The following is a 15159-nucleotide window of genomic DNA, read 5'->3' on the forward strand; positions in this document are numbered from 1 at the left end:
GATTTTAATGTCTTTCTTATTCTGTAAAGCACTTTGAATTACCTTGTGTACGAATTGTGCTATACAAATAAACTTGCCTTGCCTTGCCTTACACTGTTACATGCTAAATTGCCATACACAACCGTTAAAAGCCATTGTGGACCCATTGTTACAGATCTTACAAAGCTAACAATTTTCTGGGGAAGTGTTGGGAAGAATACTTGTATTTAGTTACATAATACCTGCATTTACATGGAGTATTTTGCATGTACATATTCATTTTCATGTATCAAGTACTGTATTCTAGATTCTTAGAATCTTTAGAATACCGTTAGAGTTTCATTATTAAGCTGTTTAAATATCACTTATCATACTTCTCAAAAAAGCTGTTTTCTATTCTCCTTTACTAATTCACTATTACTGTTGATCATGATCAAATACATGATCAAATATGATCATGTATTCCTTTGATAGTAGGAAAGTAACTGTATTCTCAGCACCATAAAATGAAAGTAACGGTACCAAAATACAGCTATTGAAAATTGGTATTTTGAATACATATTTTCACTTCATGCATTTAGTTACTTCCCAATACTGGCAAGGCAAGGCAAATTTACAGCACTGTTTGTAAACAAAGTAATTCAAAGAGCTCTACAGAATAAGAAAGACTTTAAAATATAATACAAACAAATCAAAACCTAAATCATCATAAAAGTTACTTTAAAAGAATGCAGAATAAAAACTTTTCAGTCATATTTACAACTAAACAGAACCATTTTGAGTCTGGATTTAAACATTGGCAAAATAGAGGCCTGTCTCACATCTCAGGAAGACTGTTCCAAATTTTAGCTGCATAAAACTGAAATGCTGATTCCCCATGTTTAGTCCTGACTCTGGGTACCAACAGGAGACCGGTCCCTGAAGTCCTCAAAGTGCGAGATGGTTCATATGGCACTAACATTTCGGAGATGTACTTTGGTGCTAGGCCATGGAGAGACTTGCTCACAAGCAGAGTTGTTTTAAATTATCTTCTCTGAGCCACAGGAAGCCAGTGCAGAGACCTGAGGACAGGACATGTGTGTTTGTGCTTCCTGATTCTAGTTAAGACCCGAGCAGCAGTGTTCTGGATGTACTGCAGTTGTCTTAATGGTCGTTTGGAGAGGCCAATGAGCAAGCTGTTGCAGCAGTCTAATTTCCTGTAGACAAATGCATTGATAAGTCTCTCCAAGTCTGGTTTTGACAGTATACCTTATATTTTTGCAATGTTTTTAGGTGGTGAAAAGCTGTAGATGTTATTGAGTTGATGTGGCTGTTAAAGTTCAAGTCTGCGTCCATTATTACCCTTAGATTTCTAGCCTCACATGAAGGTTTCAAAGAGAGGATGGAGCTGACTGCTGACACTTCTGTTTGTTTCTGTGGGCCAAAGATTATGACTTCAGTATTGTCTGAGTTTAGTGTCCACGCACTGAATCCACTGGTACATTTTCATCTGCTGCCAGTGGGACATAAATCTGAATAAATCTGCATGGACAGTTAGAGGCTACAACATGAAATTCATAGGAAACAAAAAGGCGGTTACAGACATAGGTTAAAATATACTGCACACAATAAAAGTATAAAAGTAAACTTTTAATGTCTTAACACTGTAGATTCAAGTACATTTTATAACATTTCCTTCTTTGTTCTTTGTTACAACATTCACTTTCCATGTTCAGGACATGTGTAGGACAGCACTCTGTCAATCATTTGTTTGATGATTTCTGGTTGTGGGTGGAGGTTATGGGGAAGGTAATGAGCCTGTCCCATCTCCCAAGCATCCAACAGGATCACCCCAGTATCTTTGAACACAGCCCGAAGCAACTTGTCCAGCTTCAGGGAGTACCAGTCACTGTTAGTCAGACTCTCGTACAGGTTCAGGTCTTTCATGTTGCCACTTCGGATGATGACTTTAGTGTCTGGAGCCCGGTTTAGTAAACGCAGAACTGCTTTGCGAATCGTCATGAGGCGCTGATAGTAGACCTCTATGGGAAAAGTGCTAAAGTGAGACCAGACGCCTATCACTACCACAGTGTTGGGTCCACCGGTCACTCCATCCAGTTCATTAGCCACGTATCGCAGCTGGGACACAGGGACATATGCAAAGCGAAGAGGAGGCCCATGACAGCGGAAAGTCACCACAATGTCATTGGCGTAGTCGACCGCCAAGCCCGGGCCACTCTGTGGTGAACTGTGCTTGTCAAACTTCTGTAGGTCTGAAACAGACAGAGTTTGAATAAAATTAGGATCTCAGGCAGAGAATGATCCAGCCAAGCAATTTTCCTCCAGGGGATAGGGCTCATTATATTACAAAATCATGTACAAAGATTTGCAAAATTAATTCTTCTGGTTAAATAAAAGATAATTATTTGGTAGAAGGGTGTGAGTGTCCAAATTATCCTACATACTTGGTAGTGTTTTTGTGATATAAAGGTAGTACTGTCTGATGGTGGAGTCTCCAAACAGATACAACTGTTTCCCCTTGAGACAGGCAATGATGACTGAGGCATTGTTGAACTGGCGTACTGCAGGGCCACCTAGTGGTTGCCACTGGTTGTTGAAATAATATCCGGAAGGTCCTTGGCTCCCAACATTTGGCTCACCTGAAAAAAGAAAAAAAAAAGAATGGATTTACATTAAGTTTAAAAATGTTTTAAACTATTCTGTTTATGGACAACCTTCTCATTACAGTGGGCAACTTTTTTCTCTCTGTATTTTCCTTATAATGAGAAAGAAACACAAGGCAATACCTGCTTTTGGCAAAATCATGATAGTGTCACTTCCTGCAGCCTCAATTGGAGCATTCAAGTTGATTCCTCTACAACACAGACAGATATTGCTTACTTAAATCTACCTCTACATTTGATTGGAACAAGTATTTTAATGTGCCAATAATTTAACAAAGATCAATATCATCCCTACTTTTGGAAGAGAGCTTCTTCGTCCTTGCTGGTTTTCTGGCTGTATCCTAATTTGAAGTGGCTGATACGAGTGTCACAGCTCAGCTTTTGGGGTTTGTAGCAGAACCATTGCTCTCCAGTGTTGAGGTCGGTATAGTTACACAGTGGAGCTTTGTTCATATCCAGGCACACGTTACATGTGGTCATGTGTTTGACCGATCCAGACTTGAAGTCACTGCCGAAGAAGACCCTGTCGGGCTCCTCCTCTGTCAAGCGTTTTAAGACAGTGATGGACTCACTAGTGTGCACCAGCATGACCTACAGAGAACCAACACCAGTGGTCATTTCTGAGTATGATACTCCCAGCCCCAATGCCGACAGTGTAGGGTCTTGGGAAGTAAGACAAATGTAAGGCATATTATCATAACCCTTAAGTACTGTTATAGAAACAGTAAAATAACTATTGGCACAATTGTCTCACAGCAGGGAGATCCTAGGACAACATGGAATTTCTTTGTGTCTGGGAGGGTTTTGACCATTCACCACTATTGTGTTTTCTTACTGTTACAACGTCCATGAATGCCTCACTTGTGAACCCACCCTCCAATCGTGCACTCAACATATTACTAAAAGCGTGCACACTCTGCTGTGTACTTTGGGCTGTGTGTAGCGCTGATGTGTAATTGTCCTGTGTACTGTGTATTTACCCGATTGTGGTTATTGCAGACGGAAATAATAAAATCATCACACTTTTTTTTTTTTTTACCAGAATATAGATATGCATATTGTGTGTAGAATTTGGCCATAAAAAACAACAAAAAAACCTTGTCGATCTGTAGCTGTGTGCTGTGAGACAGGAGCATCATGACACTGAAGCTCTATACTGGGAGCTGCTGACTCTGAGTTTATAAATATCAATCTCTTACCTCTACATTCGCCGTTCCGTTCCACAGCAGAGGAAACACTGCAGTGAAGGTCCCGTTGAGGTGGTCCTGCACCTGTCCCACTACACCTGCCCCTAGCTGCTGGTTCTGGAGCTTGGCGATAACAAAGTCCCCTCCGCTCCTCTTTGGGTTTCCATAGAAATCCTTCATCTGGATTGTAACCGCCAACTTGTCACCCATATACCAGCCTTCCTTTTGAGGTACAATAGTGAACATGCTTTTGGAGGCACTAGTCGTCAAATTCAGTGAAAACGGTTTGGGCAGAGACAGAGTTTCAGGCCAGGTTATAGAGTCCAGAAGTTTGCGTCCTTCCATATTTGCTGAAGAGAGATGTTTGTAACTGCAACTGTGGAGCTCAGCTTTAGACTGCGTTGTGGACGTCTCTAATGGTGACACTGAGGTTGTTAGGTCAAAAGTTGATCGCGTGAAGAAGACTGCAACTCTTTTGTACCACTGATGTAACCTGAAGTTGAAGGTCTATAAACAGAACAATATGTAAAGAACATGTGGATATTTCGTCAACAGCCCTCATTTTCCTGGGTAAAATAAATCAATACTTAAATACCAGGCAATCGATAGCAAGATAGATCATCACAGACAGCATGTCAAGGCCTTCACTACAATGTAAATACTTCATTGGAGGAAGCTTCTGTTTTTAGAAAAGTAGGCATTGTTAAAATTAATTAGAAATGTTAAAATTGCACAACAATCTGAATTATTTTGCACAGAAAAAAACATTGACTTACATTACATGTACTTTCATAAAGTTATTTTGTGTTCTATTTTGACATTTAGATTAGGTTAGCATTAGCTTTGAGACAGAAATAGCTAATTTAGAAACTTACAAGTTTCCTCCACCATCTATGATTATCCATCCGTAACCTGCTAATAGCTGTCTGATTTACATATTGTATTTACATACAGAAGTTTGCATGCACTATTGTCATGATGCCTGCATTATCTGTCTCCCTGTGTGCTCTCCCCCTCCCCGAACCGCCACCTTAACGTGGTGGAGGGGTTTGAGTACCCGAATGATCCTGGGAGCTATGTTGTCGGGGGCTTCATGCCCCTGGTAGGGTCACCCATGGCAAACAGGTCCTGGGTCTGACTAAGAGCGGTTCAGAAGCCCCCCATGAAAAGGAAAAGATCAAGGCCAGTTACGTCGCCCGGACTGGCGTTACCGGGGCCCCACCCTGGAGCCAGGCCTGGGGTGGGTGCTCGGCAGCGAGCGCCTGGTGGCCGGGCCTTTCCCCACGGGGCCCGGTCGGGCCCAGCCTGAAGGAACGACGTGGGGCCGTCCTCCCGTGGACCCACCACCTGCGGGAGGAGCCATGCGGGGCGGGTGCAAAGAGATCTGGGCGGCAGTCGAAAGCGGGGACGTCGACGACCGGATCTCCGGACATGGAGACTAGCTCTGGGGACGTGGAACGTCACCTCGCTGGGGGGGAAGGAGCCTGAGCTTGTGCGGGAGGTTGAGCGTTACCGGCTAGATATAGTCGGCCTCACCTCCGCGCACAGCTCGGGCTCTGGAACCCAACTTCTTGAGAGGGGTTGGACTCTCCATTTCTCTGGCGTTGCCCGCGGGGAGCGGCGGCGAGCTGGTGTGGGCTTGCTCATTGCCCCACAGCTCAGCCGCTGCGTGTTGGGGTTCACTCCGGTGAACGAGAGGGTCGCGTCCCTGCGCCTTCGGGTCGGTGACAGGTCTCTCACTGTTGTGTCGGCCTACGGGCCAAACAGCAGTGCGGAGTACCCGGCCTTCTTGGAGTCCCTGGGAGGGGTACTAGACAGTGCACCAACCGGGGACTCCGTTGTTCTCCTGGGGGACTTCAACGCCCATGTGGGTAACGACAGTGACACTTGGAGGGGCGTGATTGGGAGGAACGGCCTCCCCGATCTGAACCCGAGCGGTGTTTTGTTATTGGACTTCTGTGCTAGTCACAGTTTGTCCATAACAAACACCATGTTCGAGCACAAGGGTGTCCATCGGTGCACGTGGCACCAGGACACTCTAGGTCGGAGGTCGATGATCGACTTTGTTGTCGTGTCATCTGACCTCCGACCGCGTGTCTTGGACACTCGGGTGAAGAGAGGGGCTGAGCTGTCAACTGATCACCACCTGGTGGTGAGTTGGATCCGCTGGCGGAGGAGGGAGCCGGACAGACCTGGCAGGCCCAAGCGCATTGTGAGGGTCTGCTGGGAACGTCTGGCGGAACCCTCTGTCAGGGGGGTCTTCAACTCCCACCTCCGGGAGAGCTTCTCCCTGATCCCGGGGGAGGTTGGAGACATGGACTCCGAGTGGGCCATGTTCTTCACCTCTATTGTCGATGCGGCTGCTCGTAGCTGTGGTCGTAAGGTCTGTGGTGCTTGTCGCGGCGGCAATCCCCGAACCCGGTGGTGGACACCGGAAGTAAGGGATGCCGTCAAGCTGAAGAAGGAGTCCTATCGAGCCTTGTTGGCTCGTGGGACTCCTGAAGCAGCTGATGAGTACCGGCGGGCCAAGCGTGCCACGGCTCGGGCAGTCACAGAGGCAAAAACTCGGGGTTGGGAGGAGTTCGGGGAGGCCATGGAGGAGGACTATCGGACGGCCTCAAAGAGATTCTGGCAAACCGTCCGACGCCTCAGGAGGGGGAAGCAGGGGAAGCAGTGTTTCACCAACACTGTTTACAGTGCGGGTGGAAAGCTGCTGACCTCGACTGGGGATGTTGTCGGGCGGTGGAAGGAATACTTTGAGGATCTCCTCAATCCCACTGTCACGTCTTCCGAGGAGGAAGCAGAAACTGGGGACCCAGAGGCGGACTCGTCCATCACCCTGGCTGAAGTCACTGAGGTGGTTGGCAAGCTCCTCGGTGGCAAGGCTCCGGGGGTGGACGAGATCCGTCCTGAGTACCTCAAGTCTATGGATGTTGTGGGGCTGTCTTTGCTGACACGTCTCTGCAACATCGCGTGGCGGTCGGGGACAGTACCTGTGGAATGGCAGACCGGGGTGGTGGTCCCTCTGTATAAGAAGGGGGACCGGAGGGTGTGTTCCAATTACAGGGGAATCACACTCCTCAGCCTTCTCGGTAAGGTCTATTCCAGGGTACTGGAGAGGAGAATCCGACCGATAGTCGAACCTCGGATTCAGGAGGAGCAGTGTGGTTTTCGTCCTGGTCGTGGAACACTGGACCAGCTCTATACTCTTCATCGTGTCCTCAAGGGCTCATGGGAGTATGCCCAACCAGTCCACATATGTTTTGTGGATCTGAAGAAGGCATTCGACCGTGTCCCTCGTGGTGTCCTTTGGGGGGTGCTCTGGGAGTATGGGGTCCGGGGCTCTTTGCTAAGGGCTGTCCGGTCCCTGTATGACCAGAGCAGGAGCTGTGTTCGCATTGCTGGCAGTAAGTCAGACCTGTTCCCGGTGCATGTTGGACTCCGCCAGGGCTGCCCTTTGTCACCGGTTCTGTTCATTATATTTATGGACAGAATTTCTAGGCGCAGCCAGGGGCCGGAGGGGGCCTGGTTTGGGAACCACAGGATTTCATCTCTGCTGTTTGCAGATGATGTTGTCCTGATGGCTTCTTCGAGCCAGGACCTGCAGCAGGCACTGGGGCGGTTTGCAGCCGAGTGTGAAGCGGCTGGGATGAGAATCAGCTCCTTCAAATCCGAGGCCATGGTTCTCGACCGGAAAAAGGTGGTTTGCTCTCTCCGGGTGGGTGGTGAGTCTCTGCCCCAAGTGGAGGAGTTCAAGTATCTCGGGGTCTTGTTCACGAGTGAGGGAAGGATGGAGCGTGAGATTGACAGGCGGATCGGTGCAGCGTCTGCAGTGATGTGGTCGCTGTATCGGTCCGTTGTGGTAAAGAAGGAGCTGAGCCGGAAGGCGAAGCTCTCGATTTACCGGTCAATCTATGGTCATGAGCTCTGGGTAATGACCGAAAGGGCAAGATCGCGGATACAAGCGGCTGAAATGGGCTTCCTCCGCAGAGTGGCCGGGCGCACCCTTAGGGATAGGGTGAGGAGCTCGGTCACACGGGAGGAGCTCGGAGTAGAGCTGCTGCTCCTACACGTTGAGAGGAACCAGCTGAGGTGGCTCGGGCATCTGCTCAGGATGCCTCCTGGACGCCTCCCTAGGGAGGTGTTCTGGGCATATCCCACCGGGAGGAGGCCCCGGGGAAGACCCAGGACACGCTGGAGGGACTATGTCTCTCGGCTGGCCTGGGAACGCCTTGGGGTCCCACCGGAGGAGCTGGAGGACGTGTCCGGGGTGAGGGAAGTCTGGGAGTCCCTGCTTAGACTGCTGCCCCCGCGACCCGGCCCCGGATAAGCGGAAGAAAATGGATGGATGGATGGAAGTTTGCATGCACTATTGTCATGATGCCTGCATTATCTGTCTCCCTGTGTGCTCTCCCCCTCCCGTGTGCACCTGGAGCGCATCAGGGCAATCATCACCACCTGCTGTCGAGTATATGAGGGCTCGGCAGAAGACACTCGGGGCGAGACCGTCCACGTGTAAACGTGAATGTTCCTGCTCAAGTTTGTATCTTGTTGCCTGCCTACTCGTGTCTTACCGGATTTTGCTGCTTCCCAGATTCCTGCTCTCTCCTGAGAGAGAGTAGGAATCTGGGAAGCTCCAGCTCCGGTACAGTCTATCCTGTCTTGGTCTCCGGCTTGCTTCCCGTCTCCAGCCCTGGCTCCCGCTCTCTGGATTACTCCTGCTCGGCCCTCCCTGGTCTCGTCTCCAGTCCTGTCTTGCTCCGGCCCTTGTTGTCTCTGTGTCCGCTCTGGACTACCCCCGCTTGGCTTGCTCTGGTCCCGTGCCCGATCCCGTCCTTGTCTGGTCCTGGTTTTCCCCATTCCTGCTCACCACTCTGCCCGCCTGGTTTGCCTCCCATGTGTTTGATGAACTATTGACTCTTTCACAAACTGTAAATAAACACTGTAAAATTGCCCCGAGTCTGCATTCTTTGGTCCGCTCCTGCACCTGCCGTTACGACAACTATATAAAAAGACAGACCTTTTTCCTCATTGTCTGACAAGAAATCAGACTAAACTTTTCCTGTTTTAGGTTAATTAGTAGTATAGAAAGAATTTCTAATTCCTAAATGCCAGTATAAGTTTTTATTTATTTTTTTTAGATAATTTCTCATTACTTTCTTCAGAGTCAGAGGTTTATATACAGTAAGATTACTATGCCTTTAAACAATTTGGGAAAACCCAGATGATGATGTCATGTCTTTGGAAGCTTCTCATTTCTTTGTTTATTGACATCTGGGTAAATTAGAGACACGTCTGTGGATGTATTTAAAGGCACACCTGAAACACACTGCTTCTTTGTGTAACATCATGGGAAAGTAAAAAAAAATCAGCCAAGATATCAGGAAGACAATCGTGGACTTGGACAAGTCTGGTTCATCCTTGGGTGCAATTTCCAGATCCCTGAAAGTGCCACTTTCATTTGCTCAAACAATTAGCCTATACACAAGTATTAACACCATGGGAATGTCCAGCCATCATACCGCTCAGGAGGGAGACCGAGCCTGTGTTAGAGCAGAAGATCTTTGCCCAAATCCAACAGAACCTGGTGGGACCCAGGTCTGGTCCAGGTTTAAGTTCTATCATTTTACACAGACTCAGGCTGGGCTCAGGTTCTCATGGTCATGTGGCGAGTTTCTATGAGCGCAAAAAAGCCACAAAATGGTGTGCTGTGGAAGTGAAATGGAGGCTTGCCTCTGGCGATTACGGTTTTGATTGCACCATCTACTGAAGTTTTGAGCATGTACATGATGAGCTAGTGAGTTTTGCGAAAAAAGCCAGCAAAGGTGAAACAAAGAATTACAGAGAAGTGTGCTAGCTTTTGCTGTAAAGACATTAGGCCTTTTACTGTCGTAAATGTTTGAAGATCTGGCACAAGAGCTGATTAAGGTTGAGCCTGTGTATGGGGTGGTCCCCGTGAACTCTCTTATTCTCAGTCATCTGAGAGTTGCGAAAAGGTGCATGGACATGATAGAAAAGACGAGGGAATATTTAGAGAAACTTATTAGAGAATTTATTCAAGGATGGAACCATCACAATGACTAGACAGACATGTGGGCGGGATTATGGCTAAATTAGTTATTTGGCAATCACATGCCGTTTCATAAAGATATGGAACTGGTGAATAAAACCCTTACAACTACAATTTCCCTTTGGAAATGTCAGGATCCATTCCTTGATCTTGATTTGCCTTTTCCTATATCCCTCTGTGTCCTGTTATTTCACCTCCCTTGGCTACTGGCACAGCCATCCTTATCAGCTGCAGTATAAGAAGCATGGCTCCTCACCCACTCATTGACAGTTTGTTGTTGTTACTTCTACTATGAAGCTACCATTCTGCCTGTCTTGTGTCCTGTCTGCCTTGTAACCTGCCTGCTCTCCTGTAACCTGCCTGCCTGCGCGTCTTCTTACCTGCTCACCGTCTCAAACCTGCTCCACCTGCAAGATATCAAATGCTCACCTTCCTGTAATAAACTTGTTACAAAGTTACTTGCTGACTAGTCCTTCTGGGTTATTGTACACTGTGGCAGTATGGGCTGGACAGATATGGACCCAATGGAACCAGATCCCATCGTCAAAGCCATCACCAACCAAGGGGCCATCCTCGGACAGTGTGATCAACTTTAACGGAGTTTAATGGAAAGCCAACAGACAACTTCTGCCCAGATTGCTCAGTTGAACTCCATGGTCCGTGAGTTAACAACTGGCCTTTCTCGGAGTGCTGCTTCTCTCTCTGTCGCCTCCCAGAACCAGGCCCTCCTGCTTCTCCAGATCCAGCCCAGCTCCTCAGTCAAAAGCCAGTAACTTACGCTACAGTCTGTTCAAAGATTGCTTACATTATGGGGCTGCTGCAAGGAAATGCTCTGGATTGGGATTCAACTAGATGGCAATGTGACCCTGAAAAATGACAAAGCTATGACAAATTTGTGACTGAATTTAAAAGAGTGTTTGACCATCCTGTTAAAGGAAAAGAAGTCGCCAAATGCCTCTTCACTATTCACTAGGGCACACGGAGTATTCTGTTGAGTTCAGAAAATTGACTGCTGAAGCTGGATGGGATGATGCAGCCCTGCTGACAGTCTTTGTAAATGATCTTTTGGAAAAATTGAAGGATGAGTTGGCTTTAAAGGATGACTCTGATGATCTTGATTCTGTTATCTCAACAGCTATCAAACTGGGCAACTGTGTCGTTGAATGTAGAAGAGAAAGTAATACATGGCTACTTGGCTGAGCCCGTTTAACACCGAAAGAATGTCTTAGAAAAATAAAAGGTGTGTGAGTGCATTTATTGTGGAAAATTGGGACATTTCCTTGCCACCTGTTCCTCATGACCAAAAGAGGGGGCTCCCCAGTGATTATGGGGGTTCTAGTGAGTCATTCTAAAATGACCTCTGCCCCCAAACCACCATTTGCTAAAGACTTAACCTTTCCTTTGACAACTTTGAATGACTCTGGGACAGATGAAAACTTTTTAGATCTCAATCTTGCATGCCACACTGACCGAGAGATTGAACTCCTTGATATCCCACTAGTGGCAAATGCACTGGATGGTAGACTTCTTTCAAAGGTAGCCCATTGCACTGCACCTCTTACTGTAATGTTATCTGGAGACCATACAGAGCAGTTAACGTTTTACTTCATTTCCTCTAGACTCACTCCAGCCAAAGCTGCACCTGTGTCATTTAACCTTTAGATCTGTCCAACGTCCCCTGTGAATATCATGACCTTCAAGAAGTATTCAGCAAAGACAGTGTCTTGAGGGGAAAACTGTTTAATATTTCCCTTGGGCACTTCGAACATGTTGTGACGCCTTTTGGATTGACCAATGCTCCAGCTGTATTTCAGGCACTGGTGAATGTTGTTTTACGGAACTACCTCAACAGATTTGTTTTTGTCCATCTTGATATTTTGATCTTTCCCAGTTCCCCAGAAGAACATATGCACCACGTTCGTTAAGTTCTGCAAAGGCTCCAAATGGCCGAAATCCAGGTTAGTTTACTAAACAGCATAACAAACTCGGACTTTTACCCGTACTTCACAACCAAATTAAGGAACTGCGCCAGAGCCTTGATTTCGCTCATGACCAAATAGTTTAATTTAATACGTAACTGAAAACTTCAGTTAAAACTCGCAAAAGCGAACTAGATCTGGGCAAACAACACAGCAAATCATTAAAGGAAACTGTATTAGACATTGAAACTCTGAGCATGAAGGACAAGATCATATTCTCTGAAATACAGGAAAAGAAAGATGAGAATAAGGAGAAATCAATCAAGGAATTCATGAAACCACAACTCAAACTTGCATCGGACACACTTAAAATTCCACAAAGTAAACCGTATTGGACCCACTTAAAAAAAAGGACCTAGACCCATAGTTCCTAAGTCTGAACACTTAAAACACAAGGAACTGATGAAAAGCAGTTCCTTGTGCAGAAGAGCAGCAAAGGGCAAACTATTAAAAGGCACTACAGTTGGACTAAATTACCATTTCCCCTCAGAAATACGGGAGCGCAGAAAGATACCATATCCCTTACTAAAGGACAGCAGAAAAAACAAACGCGCACATCTGTTTGTGGACAAACTATACATTGAAGGACAGTTATATAGACATTCATCCTCAATGCCGTGGCTCTTCTGAAAAGGTACTGTCTAATAGATGACCCCAACCCTCCCACTGTTAGCCCTCTAATAGCTTTGCACAATTGTGTTCCCGCCATCTAACCCCATGTCTTTAATTTTACGGACCTAACCCTGTGTTCTCATTGTCTGTGTTGCATCCATGCACACACACACACACACACACACACTCAAAACATGACCACTACATCATAATTCCACAGGGATGCTTTTAACCCAAAATGTCTCCCCTTAAATTTGTATTGTGGAACATCAGGGGAATTGGCTCTAAAAAAGAAAACACTTACAACCAGATATATGCCTTTTACAGGAAACCCACTTACTAAAATCAGAAAATAAACTATATACAACAATTTAATAGCATTTACTCTGCTAATTTCAACAGAAAGCAAAGAGGAGTAGTCATTCTCATGAACAAAAAAACTCACATTTACTCACAACACCACAATTTCAGACCTTCCTGGAAACAACTGACTCCCCAAAGTCATCCCCTTCAATTCTATGGGAGGGCAGCAAAGTGGTGTTAAGGGGAATCATCATCACTTTCAACATACAAGGAAAAAAACAACAACATGGGAACAAAATTAATTAATGAATTAGCACAGAAAATAAAACTGAAAACCATAAATGTAAGCAATCCCACAGAAAAAATACAAGATGAACTGAGGCAGAATAATTACAAGCTCAATCATATTATTAATATAAATAAAGTTATTCCCTCTATTATACACTCAGCTCAAAAAAGCTTTATTAAAAACAAACATTCATCAAATAACACTCGTAGATTATTCAATTTAAAAAAATTTTCAACCACTCAACAAAATCCAACCATAATAGTCTCGCTAGATGCAGAAAAAGCATTCGATAAAGTAAATAGGTCTTTCTTGCAATCAACAGTATACAAATCTGGCTTTGGAGAATCATTTATTAACCGGATACGTATCTTGCATACTTCAGCTACAGCCACAGCTCAGCTAATGGACTGATCTCACAACCATTCACATTCCATAGAGGAACCAGAAAAGGTTCTCCAGCATTATTCATTATATTTATTGAACCACTTGCAGCAGCCATCTGTTAGAATCCAACTACAATAGGCATTCAGACATCCACTGATTATATATATATATATATATATATATATATATATATATATATATATATATATATATATATATATATATATATATATATATATATATATATATATATATATATATATATTATATATATATATATATATTATATATATATATATATATATATATATATATATATATATATATATATATATATATATATATATATTATATATATATATATATATATATTATATATATATATATATATATATATATATATATATATATATATATATATATATATACACAAATACATATCTATATATCAGACGGCAACAAAATGCAAATCTGATATAGATAGAATAAATGTGTGGAAGTCAAGGTAAAAAAATGCTGTTTGCTGGATGTACTCCAAGTTCCAGAAATACAAAAAATAGTGGGGGTCCGTTTCCTTACAAAACTAAATATAGTGTTTTTCAACATGTTACACTCATTGAATAATGTTGGGCTGTAAACATTTTTGACTCTTATAAAGCTGTCAATCAAAATGAGCTTGTCGGGCTCGGGCTGAATACTGTCAGGCTCAGGCCTTACTCTGTGTCCCAGAGATGAATGTGCTTTAGTACAAAATTTGCACATCAACCCAAGAAAAAAGTAAACCTTGTGAAGATGCTGGATGAAGCTGGTCGAGACACTGTCATTATCCACAGTATTGTGGACCTGGGCTGAAAAGGCCACTCTGCCACGATGAAGCCATTACTCCAAAAACATAAAACATAAAAAAGACAGATTACAATTTGCAAATGCACACAGGGACAAAGACCTTAATTTTTGGAGGCATGTCCTGGTGGTCTGACAAAACTAAAATTGAACTGTTTGGCCATAATGAGCATTGTTACATTTGGAGGAAAAAGGAGGAAGCTTCCCAACTGTGAAATATGAGGGTAACAGCATCATGTTGTGGGGTGGTTTTGCTGCAGGGCCTGGTGCACTTCACAAAATAGATGGTGGGAAGGAAGAACATTATGTGTAAATACTGAAGCAACATCTCAAGAAATGAGCCAGGAAGTTAAAGCTTGGGCACAAATGAGTCTTCCAAATGGACAATGACCCAAAGCATACAGCAAAACTGGTTGCAAAGTAGCTTAAGGATAAGAAAGTTAATGTTTTGGAGTGGCCGTCACAAAGCCCTGATCTCAATCCACAGTGGCTCAGTTACACCAGTTCTGTCGGAAGGAATGAGCCAAAATTCCAACCAACTATTGTGACAAGCAAGGAAACGATATCCAAAACATTTGACCCAACATCTGGTATCAAATATTAATGAAATGTATGTAAACTTTTGATTTTGAAGCAAGTAATGGAAAAAAAAATGTTTAAAAAAAATCCTTCTCTCTTTATTCTGGCAATTAGTAAATAGAAACAATTTTGGTACTCCTACTTGACTTAAACCAATAAAAGTTTAATCTGATTTCATGTCAGACAGAGAGAAAAGCTCATGGCTGTTTTTATATAGTGTATATAAACTTCTGGTTTCAACTGCATATAGAGCTCTTCATCCCACTCAAAA

At 44.4% G+C, this 15159-nt stretch overlaps 1 protein-coding gene across 2 annotated transcripts in view; it reads right to left on the reverse strand.

Annotated features, from left to right (window-relative positions):
* Positions 1-1595: 1595 nt before the first annotated feature.
* Positions 1596-15159, reverse strand: part of LOC117391465 (NXPE family member 3-like) — a 31680-nt gene continuing 18116 nt past the window's right edge. Inside the window, exons 4-8 of one of the 2 annotated variants that reach the window (XM_033989284.2) lie at positions 3842-4336; positions 2938-3233; positions 2766-2833; positions 2424-2618; positions 1596-2231 (exon numbers count right to left, since the gene is read on the reverse strand). In XM_033989284.2, coding sequence (XP_033845175.1) covers positions 1678-2231; positions 2424-2618; positions 2766-2833; positions 2938-3233; positions 3842-4336 — 1608 coding nt within the window. In that variant the 3' untranslated portion in view covers positions 1596-1677. The remainder of the gene's footprint in view (positions 2232-2423; positions 2619-2765; positions 2834-2937; positions 3234-3841; positions 4337-15159) is intronic. The other variant, XM_055231714.1, reaches the window with a different exon arrangement.

This window comes from Periophthalmus magnuspinnatus, chromosome 23 (genome assembly GCF_009829125.3).
Source record: "Periophthalmus magnuspinnatus isolate fPerMag1 chromosome 23, fPerMag1.2.pri, whole genome shotgun sequence".
Classification (NCBI taxonomy): Eukaryota; Metazoa; Chordata; class Actinopteri; order Gobiiformes; family Gobiidae; genus Periophthalmus; species Periophthalmus magnuspinnatus.